This window comes from Trichomonas vaginalis, chromosome II, assembly GCF_026262505.1.
Source record: "Trichomonas vaginalis G3 chromosome II, whole genome shotgun sequence".
In the NCBI taxonomy this organism is placed as follows: Eukaryota; Parabasalia; order Trichomonadida; family Trichomonadidae; genus Trichomonas; species Trichomonas vaginalis.
In genome coordinates, this window is record NC_067204.1 from 21,701,026 (window position 1) to 21,715,006 (window position 13,981).

Here is a 13,981-nt window from a genome sequence, read left to right on the forward strand (position 1 = left end):
ACCTCATACTCTGTTGAGGGTCAAGATTTTTCGGCTGTTCCAAATCTTCATCTAGTTCTGTGAAGTTAGTTTCCAAAGGAGGGACTTGTTCGTTTCCTTCAGGCTCTTCTAGCTGTTGTTGCTGAACTATTTCTTCCATGTCTGGTTGTATCTGAACTTCTTCCTGTGGAGTTTCTTGTACCTCATCTGCTGGCATTTCATATATTCCGAGACCGTTTTTAACAAGTTCCCTATCTAAGTCATCCGGACTCATAAACCTTTCTTCTTTCGTTCCGTCTCTTTTTTACGCGTTTCATGAAGAGAGTTGAATATCATTTAGCTCTGACACCAAATATCTCGGAGTAAATTCAGTCATGTCATTTGGATGATATGCTATTAAATCATATCCCTTAGCGAGCTTGTATTTTCCAGGTTTGAAATTATATCCCATTTGGTGCTGAACCATAAAGCTAAATAGGTTCGGGTCAGTATTTCCTTCCTTGAACTTTCTAATAGCTTCTTTATATCTGTCACTAAAGTCAAGAGTATCTGTAACCATAATCTTCCTTTAAGCATTTTTAAGAATTCTTGGTTTCCTTGTTCTCTACTTCTTTTATGTCCTTGCTCTGTTTGTGGTTGTTGTTGTGCAGGGTTTTGAACTGTTGGTTGCTGTGCTGGTTGTGAAGGTGGTTGTTGCTGTGCTGGTTTTGAACTGTTGGTTGTTGTTGTTGTGCTGGATTTTGAACTGTTGGTTGTTGTGTTGATTTTGAACTGTTGGTTGTTGTGTTGGTTTTGGTGCATGCCTGTGTCTGTGTCCATGTGACGATGTAAATGTTTTAGGTAGTCCTGGTGCAGGTGCTTCTCTTGGAGGGTTTGGTGGTATATAAGTTCCACTAGCTAGTATATAAGTTCCACCAGCTGGTATATAAGTTCCACCAGCTGGCACATATGTTCCATCTGCAGCATAATGTCCTACCTGACTTTTCGTTTTTAAGAAAGCATTTACTAGGTCTGTTTTGGTCTGTTGTAACTCTTTTTCTTGACTTTCCACAACAGTTGCTCTAACGGCGTCATAGGCACTTTGAACTGCCTGTCTCGTTGCTGCATCTGTTATTTTCGTCATATTTTGTGCTACTTCTCTTAACTCGTTGTCGAAACCTTCAGACTTCAGTTTCTTTCCAGATGAGAAGTCGTTCACTAGTTTCACCTTACTATGAAGAGCTTCGAAGGCGTTCTTAAAGTCAGCATTCATTAAAGCTTCATTTGAACTGTCTTCATCCGCTTGTATTTTTGTCCTTATTGACCCTATAAGTTGGGCTGCTTTAGCGTTGGCTTGGGCATCTAACCAGTCATTTTTAGCTTTTATATATTCTGCGCTTTTCATTGCCTTTTGCATGGCTGCGTCGTTATTTTTACTTTCTTGTGCTAAGTTTTCATACTGTACGGTTTGGTTTTGCAACTGTAAAAGTTTTTCTGCCTTTACATTTGCTTCAACTTCTTTTTTATACTCATCGCTATCCATATATGTCTTCAGGGCTTTTTGTTTTATTTCTTCATCTTTCAGTACTTTATATTGAGTAGTATGGTTTTTCAAATTTATAACATCTTGTTCCATTTTTGCTACTTCTGCTGCTTTTTCTGACACTTTTTTCGCATATTCCTCTGTACTTAGTTCTTTCAGTTGTTCTTCTTTCTTCTTTTTCTCTACGTTTAACTCATTGAGTTTCTTTGTGTGTCTGTCATATTCTAGTTTCTTTTCGTTTTCACTTATTTGTTTCTGTATGTCTATGTTTGACTTTTTGACATCTGTTATTTGATTTTTGAGTGAACTCAAATTCATTTGACTTTGAGGGTTATAAGCTGTTCCGTCTGCAGCTCCACCATAGCCTGCCATTTTCGCTAAAAGTGCCGCTCTTAAACCTCCACTCTGTGCACCAATAACTCGGTTTAAAAGCATAGGATTGCTTGACATTTGTTGCAACATAGTGGGGTCATTCATCATTTGTTGTTGCAACTGTTGTTGTGGTGTCAGTTTTACTATTGGATGTTTCAATGCTCTCTTCCTCTTACGTATATTCTTACGTAGCTTACGTGGCATTTTAAGTGAAGTTAAAAAGCGGTTTTTGACAGATGTTTATATGACACTTTTTGTTCAGCACAAAAAACTACTCGGTCAAAGTGTTGTCAGTTTTGTAAAATAACCGTCCTATCTCATTCTATAAGGGGGAAAGTCTTCTCAAAGTATACTTCCTTGGAACGCCCGTAACTTTTCCTGTAGCGACGATAGACCCTTACTTGTCCGGACAAAGTTATACTAAACATCTTCAGGGCTAGAGGGCACGAAGTGCCTGGAGGCCCCACTACCTTTTTTTTTCTTTTTTTTTATATTCATAAAGATTTTCCAAAAATATGATACCGCAAAATTAAAAAAGTGACGTCTTGAGTGGAGTCAAAGGTCGAAATTGCTAGCTAAATGTTTTTTAGCGAAATTGCGTATTGTACGTTTTTTTCGCAAAACGAAACCCTTATTGATTATATATAAAAGTAATAACAAAGCTAATATTCATATCATTTTCCTTTTTCTTAATACTCTTGATTAATTCCTAAATAAAAAGGAGCCACTGTCAGCTGTATCTTTAAAACTTATTTTATTTTCAAGAATAATTGTGAATTAACTCCATCACGATGGCCAAAACAGTAATTATTCTGAAAATATGATATTGAATCAGATTATTTCGTAGTATAAGTTCTAATAACAACGTTCTTTTTATTTCCAAGAGTCTTATCTTGTTATATAGGAAGCATTGCACGATAGAGCTATATAAATGAAGTAATTTTGAATATTCTGTTTCTTACTTTAATTAACAGAAAGCATAACCATTGTTCAGTGATCGAATCAAGTAGTTTAAAACTCAAAGTCAGTTCGATATTCGATCATAAGTTGACTTTGAGTAGTGAATAAAAGTGTCAACAAAATTTTCGATATTATTTAGAAAAGCTGAAACATACAATAACTAATTTAAATTTTGACATTTATTCAAAATTGAATTAAATTTACATTTCATTTTTTAACATGAGGTCGGCATTAGTTTTATTAGGCATTTATTTAGAAAAATACGGAGGAATAAGTAGCAAATCACCACAAGTTGTTTTACCGGATATTGAACTTGATATTGCAGGAGAATTTTCAATTTCATTAGAAGGGGAAAACATTTCAGGAACGACAGTATTATTACTAAACCGAAAACAGTATAAGAGAGAGTATCTTCAAATGGAAACAAAAGATAATTACTGTTCAAAAAATTTAACAGACAAAAATCTTCAATTCAGGGTTACAAACTACAGTTTTGCCCATTGGATTACTGGCGTTCGTGATTCAAATATATACTACCCTATAATTTTTAATTGCAACAAGCAAAATATCTTTTATACTTTCAATTTTAGAAACGTTGGTACTAATCTTGACTCAAGAGAAAAATGGATGCCACGCATTCTACATTATGAAGAATATATATATACAATACTTAATTTTTCATGGCTTCAGAAATTTTTCAAAATTCCTTGGTCACGGGTCAAAAAATTTATGGTTTTTTATTTACTATTGGTCAATAAGATCTTCAATACAAGAAGTCGTAAAAATAATTGGGAAGACTTAACATATAAGTTAGATATTAATCCTTATGCGTTTATTAGAACAGATTTGGAGGATGTTGTTATACCAACAGCAGGTATACTAATAACTATTTTCTATTCTGTGCGTATATTCTGCTTAAAACCATTCAGTTCATATATTTTGGGATTTATTTCCTATTCCCTTTGCATTCTTCAAGGATTCTCTCTTTATATTGTTCAAGCAACGCATAACCAAAACGTCTGCGCATTTTTTGCTGCATTTTCAATAATTTTATTTTCAATTTTCAAATTTGTATTGAAATATGAGCTCACCCCACCAAAATATGTTAAGGTACTGTCAATAGATAAAAATTACATAGAAATTTTCGTTTATGGATTGCGATTACTTGATTGGTCAAATAAATTGATCTTTGTTTTTCAGTGTTTCCTTGTTATCTTGATACCATTTAAGTTTTCATATCAAGTTAAGCATGTTATCTTAGATATTCCATTGTTAATAATTTATATCTCAAATACTTATAAATTAATGTCATATGAGTTTGACAAAATTACTAATATTAACAATAGAAAAGAAACAAAAGAGTTTAAAGAGATATTGGCAAAGATTCAAAAATGCAGAAAAATAATGAAGCGTCGTAGGTCTTCATCTAACGCTATTCCAGAATGTCAAGCTATTGTAACAGAACTTCTTGCTAACACACAATATCCAGCAAGTTTTGTTGCTTATATTCATAAAGAATTGGATACAATAATCGAAAATATACCAGTTCCAACATTGACACAACAATCAGAACAATTGTCTCAATAAGTGTCGGAAATATTGTTGTTTTTCCTTAATTTTTGTTATTTGTAAATTATTTATTTTATCCATTCACACAAGAATTTTGATGTTTAAATGAGCGATTTCCAGTGTTTCAAGCCAAAATGCATGTTAGAAATTTGTTGGACTATTATTGTTCAAAATGATTCTCAACAAAGCATTAAATTCGTGATAAATTTAAATTCTTGGTCAACGTGCGTGATTATTCACCCATCCATAAGATCAATGGTTGTCTGTGTATTTTCCCTAAAAAATTGAAATCAGATGATATTTCTATATTAAAGTTTTCTTTTCACTTCCGGAAAAAAAAAAGACTAAATTTACACTTTTCCGATGTTTTGTCAGGGGCGCGAAGCGACCCAAAAATGTATGAATATAACATAAATTCTCATGTATATGATTATTTTTGCATTTAATTCCGAACAGCATTTGAATCAAAAATAATCGTATGTCTGAGAATTTATGTTATATAGGAAGAGAATCAGAAATAGAGCATATAATATTAGTATGAGACAAAAAATGGAAACCTCATTAGCAACGCATAAAATTTTTAGCTAATCTGGCAGCAAATGACATATAAAACTCTCAAAAGTGTGACCATATTAATATATTGTGCAAAATTAATATGGCATTATCCGAACTATTAAAATAGAAAATTAAAAATATTCGGTGTATGTTATTTAAAAAAGAAGTTTACATTGAGTATACATCACCAAAAGTATAAATCATTTGACAAAAATATCTAATGATTCAATTTCAAATATCAAAATTCTTAAGGGTGACGGAAAGTGAAGTGAATGAACAAAAATAAAATGCTATTATCTCGTCATATGTTTAATATCTTTCGGTAAAAATTATATAGCTACAAATCTCATTTGTAGAAGTATATGTATGCCATAATTTCATTATCATATATGCAAGCTTTTGGTTTTCCCTCCTATGATAAATATTTGAATTTTGCGTTTGAAAGGGGTAAAAAAATTTAAATATCTCATGACTGGAGCTTTAAGCACAAAATATGCTCAATAGAAAACATAGAAAACAACATGAAGAAAGACTCCTTATCTCATATTGAAAGAGTAGATACAAATCTAATTAAACTCTGAATAGGTGCAAACTGTAAAGAAAAGTATCGGATGTAATTGGCATCTATGTGTTGTTTATTCTCATGCATTGATTTTGTGCAAATTTTATAAGTAGTTCCAGATCTCATCACTTATTGCATCTTAGAGGAATTTAATAGATACGTGTTTTGTTCAATAGAAAAGATAGACCTATGTACCTATATTGTATATCTTAAGTATTTTTGATATTAATTCAAAAACCAGAGACTAGATACAGTTGAAAATTCAATTTTTTCATTCATTATTTCTCTATCAGATAGAGATCTCAGACTACGCAAACTTCGTAGTAAATACTTATTTATATTCAATATTTAGTTATGCTACAATAACAAAATAATTTCAAATATTTATTTAGTTATTTTTACTTTTTGTTATTCGGTCACATCACTTTCCGCCACCCTTAAAAACATCAATAATGCCACCATGTGAAAGAATAAGTTCGATTATTTCTTTATGCCTATGAAAAAGTGTTGCAATATGAAGAGCTGTGGATCCATTTTTATCTTTTTCATTGATATTTATACCATGTGAAATAAGAAGTTCGGCTATGTCTTTAAGATTATAAAATACTGCAGTATGAAGAGCGGTTCTTCCATCTTTATCTTTTTCATTGATATTTATACCATGTGAAATAAGAAGTTCGGCTGTTTCTTTATTATTACTTTCTGCTGCGATATGAAGAGCGGTTCTTCCAGCATCATCTTTTTCATTGATATTTATACCATGTGAAATAAAAAGTTCGGCTGTTTCTTTACAATTATATTTTGCAGCAATATGAAGAATAGTTTTTCCATCAAAAAATTTTACATTGATATTTGCGCCATTTGATAGGAAATAAGCACAAAGAGATGGAATATTAAACTTCACTGAAAAATGAAAGCTTATATTAATATAAGCTAAAAATGATTCAAGATTACAATACTGTCCGCAAAATGATAAATAATATATATCGATCTCTAAATTGTATTCATACATCAAGTATGTAACAAAATCAATGTTGTGTGAAATAATTGCATATTCCATGCATTCTTCATCTGGTTTTTGATATTTCAAACATTCACTCATGATCTCTTGATTTCTTCCTAGGAATGATAATTTGAGACACATTTGAGTTATTTCTGATCTAAATTTTGATCTTAATAACTTGAAACAATCAATTGCTCCATGATAACAACATAATTCAAGTAATGAATATCCTTTAGAATAATATGGATACAATTTGCTTTTAAGTTTTTGATCTTTATCAAATCCATCACTTTCCGTGAATTGGATGAATCTTTCTTTGTCATTATTCATAATTGCTCTGTAAATTGTATTTTCTGAATGAATATCCAGATTTTCAGAGTTAAATTCTTCATCATCATGGGATTTGCCTAATTCAATTCCATATTCTTTATAAAACAGGAAGTTTGAAATATGGTCAACTCTCTTGACCTCTATAACATGGTAATCATCAGATATGAGTTTGGCAAGATATAAATATGACTTTGTATAATGATTATTATACGGAATAATATATAAAATATCTTCAATAATTTTTATGGCGGATATTTCTTTGAATCAATCAATTCTGTTTTGATCAATTTGTAAATTGAGTTTAAATCTTCTTCTTTTTCCGTTTTCAGCTGATACAGCGCAATAAATGAATCAATGTAGTATTTATAGATACTTCGCAATGTGCTGAATTTATTTGGATGAATGTCATGTTTGGACATGAATAATTTTTTAAAGGGTGACATTTACATTTTAACATATTAATATCTTTTAAACTAATTAGAAGAAGCAATTATTATATATTAGACATGTAGAAATCAATGATCATAAAAACTCCGAGAAATTTGTTGTCAACTTATAGGAAAACAGTAATATTAAACGGACAGATTGTTGTTGTATGATGCAAATTCATTAATGGTGCATGTCTAAAAATTTTGAAATCAACATTGGAGGTGAAGGTGGGGGTATAAAGAGTATTTGCATCTACAACTCAGGAACTGTTATACTTCTGAATTCTTCAAACAAACATAAATGTGATTTCGGCATCAACACTATAAGCACTTTAGTATTATATTGGATTAAAAATAGATTTTATTGTTATTTACGATCTGTATCCGTTTGGATTATGAGACTGCCAATTCCAAGAGTCGCGAACCATGTCGTCAATTGTCTTTGTCGCTTGCCAACCAAGAACTTCTTTAGCATAAGATGGATCAGCAACAACAGTTGGAAGGTCTCCTGGTCTGCGATCCACAATCTTATATGGAATTTCAATTCCATTTACTCTTTCGAAGGCTTTAACAAGCTCAAGAACGGAGCAACCATTGCCTGTGCCAAGATTGACAACAAGTGGCTTGCTTCCTGGATGAGCATTGATATAATCAAGAGCCTTGACATGACCGATATCAAGATCGACAACATGAAGATAATCTCTGACACCTGTACCATCGCAAGTTGGGTAGTCGTTGCCAAATACATTCAAGTGTGGGCGCTTTCTGACGGCAACTTGAGAAATGTAATACATAAGATTATTTGGTATGCCACTTGGATCTTCGCCGATTGTGCCAGATTCGTGAGCTCCTACTGGGTTAAAGTATCTGAGGAGTACAATCTGCATTTTGTTATCGGCAATGTAGCAATCCTGAAGTATTCTTTCAATAAAGTACTTGGAAGTGCCATAAGGGTTTGTTGTGCCACCAACTGGGAAGTCTTCCTTGATAAGTGGAGCATTAGGATTACCATAAACAGTGGCAGAGCTTGAGAAGATGATCTTCTTGCAGTTGTATTGGCGCATAACATCAAGAAGTACCAATGTACCATTTACATTGTTGTCATAGTATTCAATAGGCTTAACAACTGACTCACCGACTGCCTTGAACCAGCAAAGTGAATTACTGAGTCGGGTTTGTATTTTTCAAAACATTCCTTTAATGCTGCATGATCTCTGATATCACCCTTAACAAATTTGACTTCTTTGTTGATGATCTTAGAAACTCTCTTTAAAGATTCGTCGCAAGAATTGCTAAGATTATCAAATACTACAAAGTCATATCCGACCTTGAATAGTTCTATTAAAGTGTGGCTTCCAATATAACCAGCACCACCTGTAATGAGAATTGTCATTAAAAGTAAATGAAAATGTTCTCAATTTTGTTCTCAAAACACAGGGCATACATTGCCTAATGAAAAATTTAAGTATTTTGCATTTATCCATAATTATGCCAAGCAATATTTTCTGAAGTTTACATGTATCTGCTATCATTATCAATTTCCAACAATCGGATTTATCTAAATTTGTCCAATTTATGGGTATCACGATTGCACAAGTTGTCCGAATGTCATTTCTATCGAATTGATTATCCGATTTAGACATTTGATTCTGATTTAGTGATTGTGGTGTATTGGTGTGAAGCGCCGATGTGATTAAAAATGACGATAGAAAAAAAATATAAAATTTATTATGGATGCAAATTATCTATATTTGGAAGGACTTCCAGAAGGAATTTCAATGGCAGAATTATCAAAAGCAATTAATTCTGTAATAAAATGTGATATTATGCATATGATGCAATATCATACTTCTTATGGTGTATTTGATTTTCGTTCTGCTTTAGCAAAACTCAAATCACCTCTTCCTATATCGCAAACATTTCAATTTAAAAAGTCTCCTTTCTCAATTAAAAACCAAGAAGTTACACTTAACTTTATATCTAAAGCAGACTCATTCAATTTACATTTTCTATTTTTCAACGTACGCAAAAATGATGTTCAAAATGCTTTAGCCGCTGATTTTGATCAAGATATTCTTCGTTCATTTGTTGATATTCCTGGACATTACATCAATGTCACTTCTATGCAAGTAACCGATAGAGAATACACTCTAAAGAAGTTACACAATTTCAGAAGATATGAATGGAAGCCAGTTATCTCTGATCCGGTCCCATTTGAGATTCCATCTTCCGACTTAATGAATATTGTTAACTTTACGAAACTTCATGATATGCAATTACTCTATTACAAGAAGAAATTTGGAATTTGCAAGTACATTGCTTCAAATTATTCAAATTATATCGCCAAATCCAAAGACAGAATCATTATTTTACCAAAACTTGAAGGTCCTATAGATGACATTATTGATTACCTCTGGGGAAAATCAATCAGATTATCCATCGAAAAATTACCATTCTTAGCTTTAATTGCAGAGTTTCTAGAATCAGATAGTCTCAAGAAAATGATTGAAACCTATATTTCAGAAAAAGTTCCAAAGGAATCTCTTCCTGCTTTGGAAGTTTCATTCAAATTCTGGAAAGCACCTTTCCCATCAATATAATTCACCTTGTATACTAAATTTTATATTTACATGTTTCAAAATCTCTATTTATTTAAAAAAAAATATTTTTTGTATTTTGTAGAATCGAAATAAACAAAAGCTTTTATTCATGAAAGTGGAGTAACAATTGAAACATGGAATGAAACAAATTACATTATATTTTGTATATATTGAACAATAAATGCAATTCTATAAAGTTAACTAAACAATAAAAATAACAACAGTGCAATTAGATAATTTTTTGATCCGAGATATATTGAACCCAAAAATAAATTTGAGTTCAATAAATTCCATGCATTGAGAATTTGACTGTTGGTGCAATTTGTTCTTGTAATGTTTCCATGTAATCGTTATCTTTTTTGATGATTGAAACTGCAGTTAATTTTTGAAGAAAATTATTTTTGTCATTTGGACCATCAAAAACAAGAATGAAATCAGTTAATGGGGTAATCAAATACAAAGAATTTACTGTTGATCCACTTGATGCGTAAGTTTTCTTTAAATCGTAATCAAACTTTGCAAATTTTGCTGTATCTGATTCATAAAGAAGTAAAATAGTCTCATCGCCTTTTTTGACTATTTCGGAGTAATATTCATTTGTTTTTCCTTTTTCTATCTTAATAACATGCATTTTTTGTTGACTCATAATATTAATATATTTGACATTTTACATTTATTGAAAACGCTTATAATTTTTGACATGTCAAATTTTTCAAAGATTTTCAATTTCTAATACCAATTAATTCCGACAATGCAGCTTAGTTATCCCGACCCAAATAGTAATTTGGAATCAGAGCCAGATTATCATTTTGGCGCCCTTAAATACAAAGTTCCTTTTACAATTTCAAATGAACAAACAGATGAAAGCGAGCTACCACTAAGTCCTATACTCATAAATGCAGTAGTTGCTATATGCTTACAAGATATTGAAACGAATTTGCTTTTCAGAGGCTATGAATTATCATCCAGATATTTTGGGTGGTATGATATGAAAATTTTTCAAAATATCGGTCAAAGCTCAAAATCTAGGAAAGCAGGTTTCCTAATTAAGCAGTATTTATTCAATTTTGTTATAAATGATTCATTAATTTTACCAGATCCGACTCCTAGTCAATTACTTTCATGTATAAATTCGTTAAATACATACGACAATCCAAGACGAACATTATTTTTATTAATGGGCCATGGATTACAACAAAATCCTGATCAAACAACTTTAAACTTATCGCCAACAATAGAAGACGAAAACGATTCCTTAAAGTATACAGATTTGATATCCGCATTCAAAGATCCAAGTTGCTTTATTATTGATGCTGATTACGCAGGAAATATGTATCCGATTTTTGCAGACGAAACAATAGGAAACAAAGACAGAATAGGGTTCTTTGCATGCTCAGAAGACGAAATACTACCAAGAAAAGTACGTTTACCAGCAGATTTATTTACATCTTGTATGTTAACTCCAGCATACGTCGCAATACTTCTAGAATCACGTCAATTCTATGCATTCAAGAAAGAAGGTATCCATGAACTAGAACTTGAAGATTTTTCCGAAAACGGAAATTTGAAAAATTTAATTATGCCTTTTACACAAATAATCAACAAGATGATGAATTGTCTTGTCAGAGCAATGAGTTTAGAAGTCCTTAAACCTACTGATCATTACAATATCTTCTTCAAAGATCCAAAAGTTTCACATTTATTTGTCAATTTTTGTTTTGCACAACACATTGGAAATGAAATCGGATTTCATCCACTTTCTTATCCAAAAATACCTGATTTCACGGAGCATCCTCTCTGGGAATATCTTTGCATGTACTTAGACCATGTTTTGTATTATTTATTGGCTCCTTTCGACAACACAAAACAAAATCAAATTGTAAATTACGACAAAAACGTTTTTCTTTCAGATGTTTTGTCGTCAATTACTAATGCATTGAATGACAGGTTCAACAAAGATATTCCACGCCAATTCGCCTTATTCCCATTGATTTTTGATGACGACAATTTGGTTGAAAAAGGAATAGAAACATTAATTTTGTATTTTGACAAAAGACAAAATTTGTCAATCAAAAACTCAATTTGTCTTGGAATGATCGAGTGTCTGACAACAATACAAACAAAGAACCACCTCTCTTCTATAAAAGGAATTGCTTATTGTCTCTGCAAATTGTTGGCTTTCGCGTATACAAATAAAAACGGTTATGAACTGTTTTTGAGTTATCCGAATGATATTTTGACAAATTTAATACGTGATAATAGTAATGATGTCAATATAACACTCGCTATTGTCTTGCTAACAATCATGTGCTCTTTGGATGGAAGTTACGTTGAAAATTTCCCAAACAAAGAATATTTTGTAAATTTGTCAAATGGCAGAAACAAAATGCACATCTTTTGGTCACTTCTGTTCATCTCTTTGTTCGTTGATGCATTCGAGGAACTTCCCCAAGGAGATTTTAACCTTTTCTTCAATAAAGTTTGCAATTCAATAATTATTGATGATCCCGACATAAAAAGTGCAAGTATTAACGTTCTTTCCAGCTTAATTGTGCATGATATCGGGTTTATATCAATTGATCTCGTAAGAAACACCATTGTTGAGAACTATTTGAGCCCATCTCAAATTGTTCGAATGCAAACTTTCCTTTTGCTGCAGAATTTCTTGATATCTGATATGGCGAATGACGAAGTATACTTTAAAGATGTATTCGAATGCTTAGTTGCTATGAAAGATGATGCAAATCCAGATATAGCAAATGCGGCGAAATATATCTTCCAAAAGTTCCATAATAAAGACAAAAATGATGTGCTAATAATACCTTATCACTCATCAGCCCTCATTGATGGTTCGATTTCCGCTTTCTTGAAGATTAAATTTGATAATTTGCATATCTGCACAGATCCACCTTTCAATCCTCATATTATGCCACTAACAAAGAAAGTGTTGCCATCAATGGGTGCATTCCCGCAATCAAACTACATTTTCAACGAAATTGATAAGGTAGAACATGATAAAAAAGTGACAACAAATATTGCCTTCATTGATGAGAATTTCTATGCTTTTGGAGATGTCGATGGCTCCATCTGTGTACGTAATTTCACGGAGCACATCACAATAAAGCACAACAAGCAGAAATTCTTTAGAAGTGACAATAATTCGCCTTTATCTTTTGTTACTCCGTTTTTGAATGATTCATTGATTACAGGAACAAAGAACGGATTTATTTCCATAATAAGCGGAATACACGGCGAAATGTATCTCAATGATTCCTTTAAAGTTCCTGCAGCTTGTCATTTGGAGTTGAATTCCACAGAATTCGATGATATCAAAAACTGTTTTATGATTGGAACAGAAGAAGGAACTGTCGAAATCTGGGATGCTTCAAGATGCCAAAACACAAACCCTATCAAGCTGCTTGATGAAGGAATATCAAAGATACATCTCAGCCCAGAAGATAACTCATTAATTGGTGTTATCGGAAGAAAAAGTGGCTGCTTAAAATGGTTTGATTCAAGAAGCGGTTTTGACAATCCTGTAATTTATTATGGAGATGGATTTGTTGAATTTGAAACTGTTAAATTCGAAAGAGGAGGTTTCCTCGCGCTAGGTAGTGACGGGAAAATGTCACAATTTAGATTGAACTCGATGAACAAAAGAAGTTTTACATCTCTTGATAATTACGAGATATTTGATGTATCTTTACACAAACCTTGCTTTATTGCATGCGGAAAATCGCTTGATGTAGTTGATTTGATTAGTGGAACACCTTTCCACGTGCTTCCAAGGTTGTATTCGTTCAAACCTGGTGCAATTTCGTCAATTGACTTTAATTCTCATCAACATACTTTTTGTTTTGTTGCAAATGGAAACACAATACATGCAACAAATGTTGCTAATTAAAAATTAACTTGTTTGTTATAACTTTTTCTTACATTATGCATTGTAGAGTTTGTTTGAAAAATGGAATAATTTAATCCCAAAAATTAGGGTTATTTTTATATGTAAACAAGCTTTTTTTACATGAAAATACTTTTCATGTTTGAGGGTTCACTTACGACCCTATGATATGATCTTTAATTCAGATGTTTATTTTTTTT

General features: G+C 32.0%; 7 protein-coding genes and 1 pseudogene across 8 annotated transcripts, besides 1 other annotated feature; 3 read left to right on the forward strand and 5 right to left on the reverse strand.

Annotated features, from left to right (window-relative positions):
• Window positions 1-326: 326 nt before the first annotated feature.
• Window positions 327-1,363, reverse strand: TVAGG3_0586390 (annotated as a pseudogene). Its single transcript has one exon. A coding segment is annotated over exon 1 (1,037 nt).
• A 76-nt stretch (window positions 1,364-1,439) lies between these two features.
• TVAGG3_0586400 (protein of unknown function, DUF4106 family) lies at window positions 1,440-2,077 on the reverse strand (the record flags this gene model as incomplete). The annotated part of the gene is made up of 1 exon (XM_001317343.2): window positions 1,440-2,077. A coding segment is annotated over one exon (638 nt), but the record flags the coding sequence as incomplete, so codon positions are not given.
• A 979-nt stretch (window positions 2,078-3,056) lies between these two features.
• On the forward strand, window positions 3,057-4,678 carry TVAGG3_0586410 (uncharacterized protein; the record flags this gene model as incomplete). The annotated part of the gene is made up of 1 exon (XM_001317344.1): window positions 4,139-4,420. One exon carries the CDS (start codon window positions 4,139-4,141, stop codon window positions 4,418-4,420), a length of 282 nt encoding a protein of 93 aa, XP_001317379.1.
• Window positions 4,679-5,204: 526 nt separating this feature from the next.
• Window positions 5,205-5,959: a mobile genetic element.
• A 1,692-nt stretch (window positions 5,960-7,651) lies between these two features.
• Window positions 7,652-8,344, reverse strand: TVAGG3_0586430 (UDP-glucose 4-epimerase family; the record flags this gene model as incomplete). Its single annotated transcript, XM_001317346.1, has 1 exon — window positions 7,652-8,344. One exon carries the CDS (start codon window positions 8,342-8,344, stop codon window positions 7,652-7,654), a length of 693 nt encoding a protein of 230 aa, XP_001317381.1.
• A 26-nt stretch (window positions 8,345-8,370) lies between these two features.
• TVAGG3_0586440 (UDP-glucose 4-epimerase family) lies at window positions 8,371-8,673 on the reverse strand (the record flags this gene model as incomplete). The annotated part of the gene is made up of 1 exon (XM_001317347.1): window positions 8,371-8,673. The coding sequence occupies one exon, from the start codon at window positions 8,671-8,673 to the stop codon at window positions 8,371-8,373; it is 303 nt and encodes a 100-aa protein (XP_001317382.1).
• Window positions 8,674-8,974: 301 nt separating this feature from the next.
• Window positions 8,975-9,933, forward strand: TVAGG3_0586450 (uncharacterized protein; the record flags this gene model as incomplete). Its single annotated transcript, XM_001317348.1, has 1 exon — window positions 9,011-9,880. One exon carries the CDS (start codon window positions 9,011-9,013, stop codon window positions 9,878-9,880), a length of 870 nt encoding a protein of 289 aa, XP_001317383.1.
• Window positions 9,934-10,160: 227 nt separating this feature from the next.
• Window positions 10,161-10,526, reverse strand: TVAGG3_0586460 (uncharacterized protein; the record flags this gene model as incomplete). The annotated part of the gene is made up of 1 exon (XM_001317349.1): window positions 10,161-10,526. One exon carries the CDS (start codon window positions 10,524-10,526, stop codon window positions 10,161-10,163), a length of 366 nt encoding a protein of 121 aa, XP_001317384.1.
• An 82-nt stretch (window positions 10,527-10,608) lies between these two features.
• TVAGG3_0586470 (TOR signaling) lies at window positions 10,609-13,910 on the forward strand (the record flags this gene model as incomplete). Its single annotated transcript, XM_001317350.1, has 1 exon — window positions 11,058-13,784. The coding sequence occupies one exon, from the start codon at window positions 11,058-11,060 to the stop codon at window positions 13,782-13,784; it is 2,727 nt and encodes a 908-aa protein (XP_001317385.1).
• Window positions 13,911-13,981: the final 71 nt, after the last annotated feature.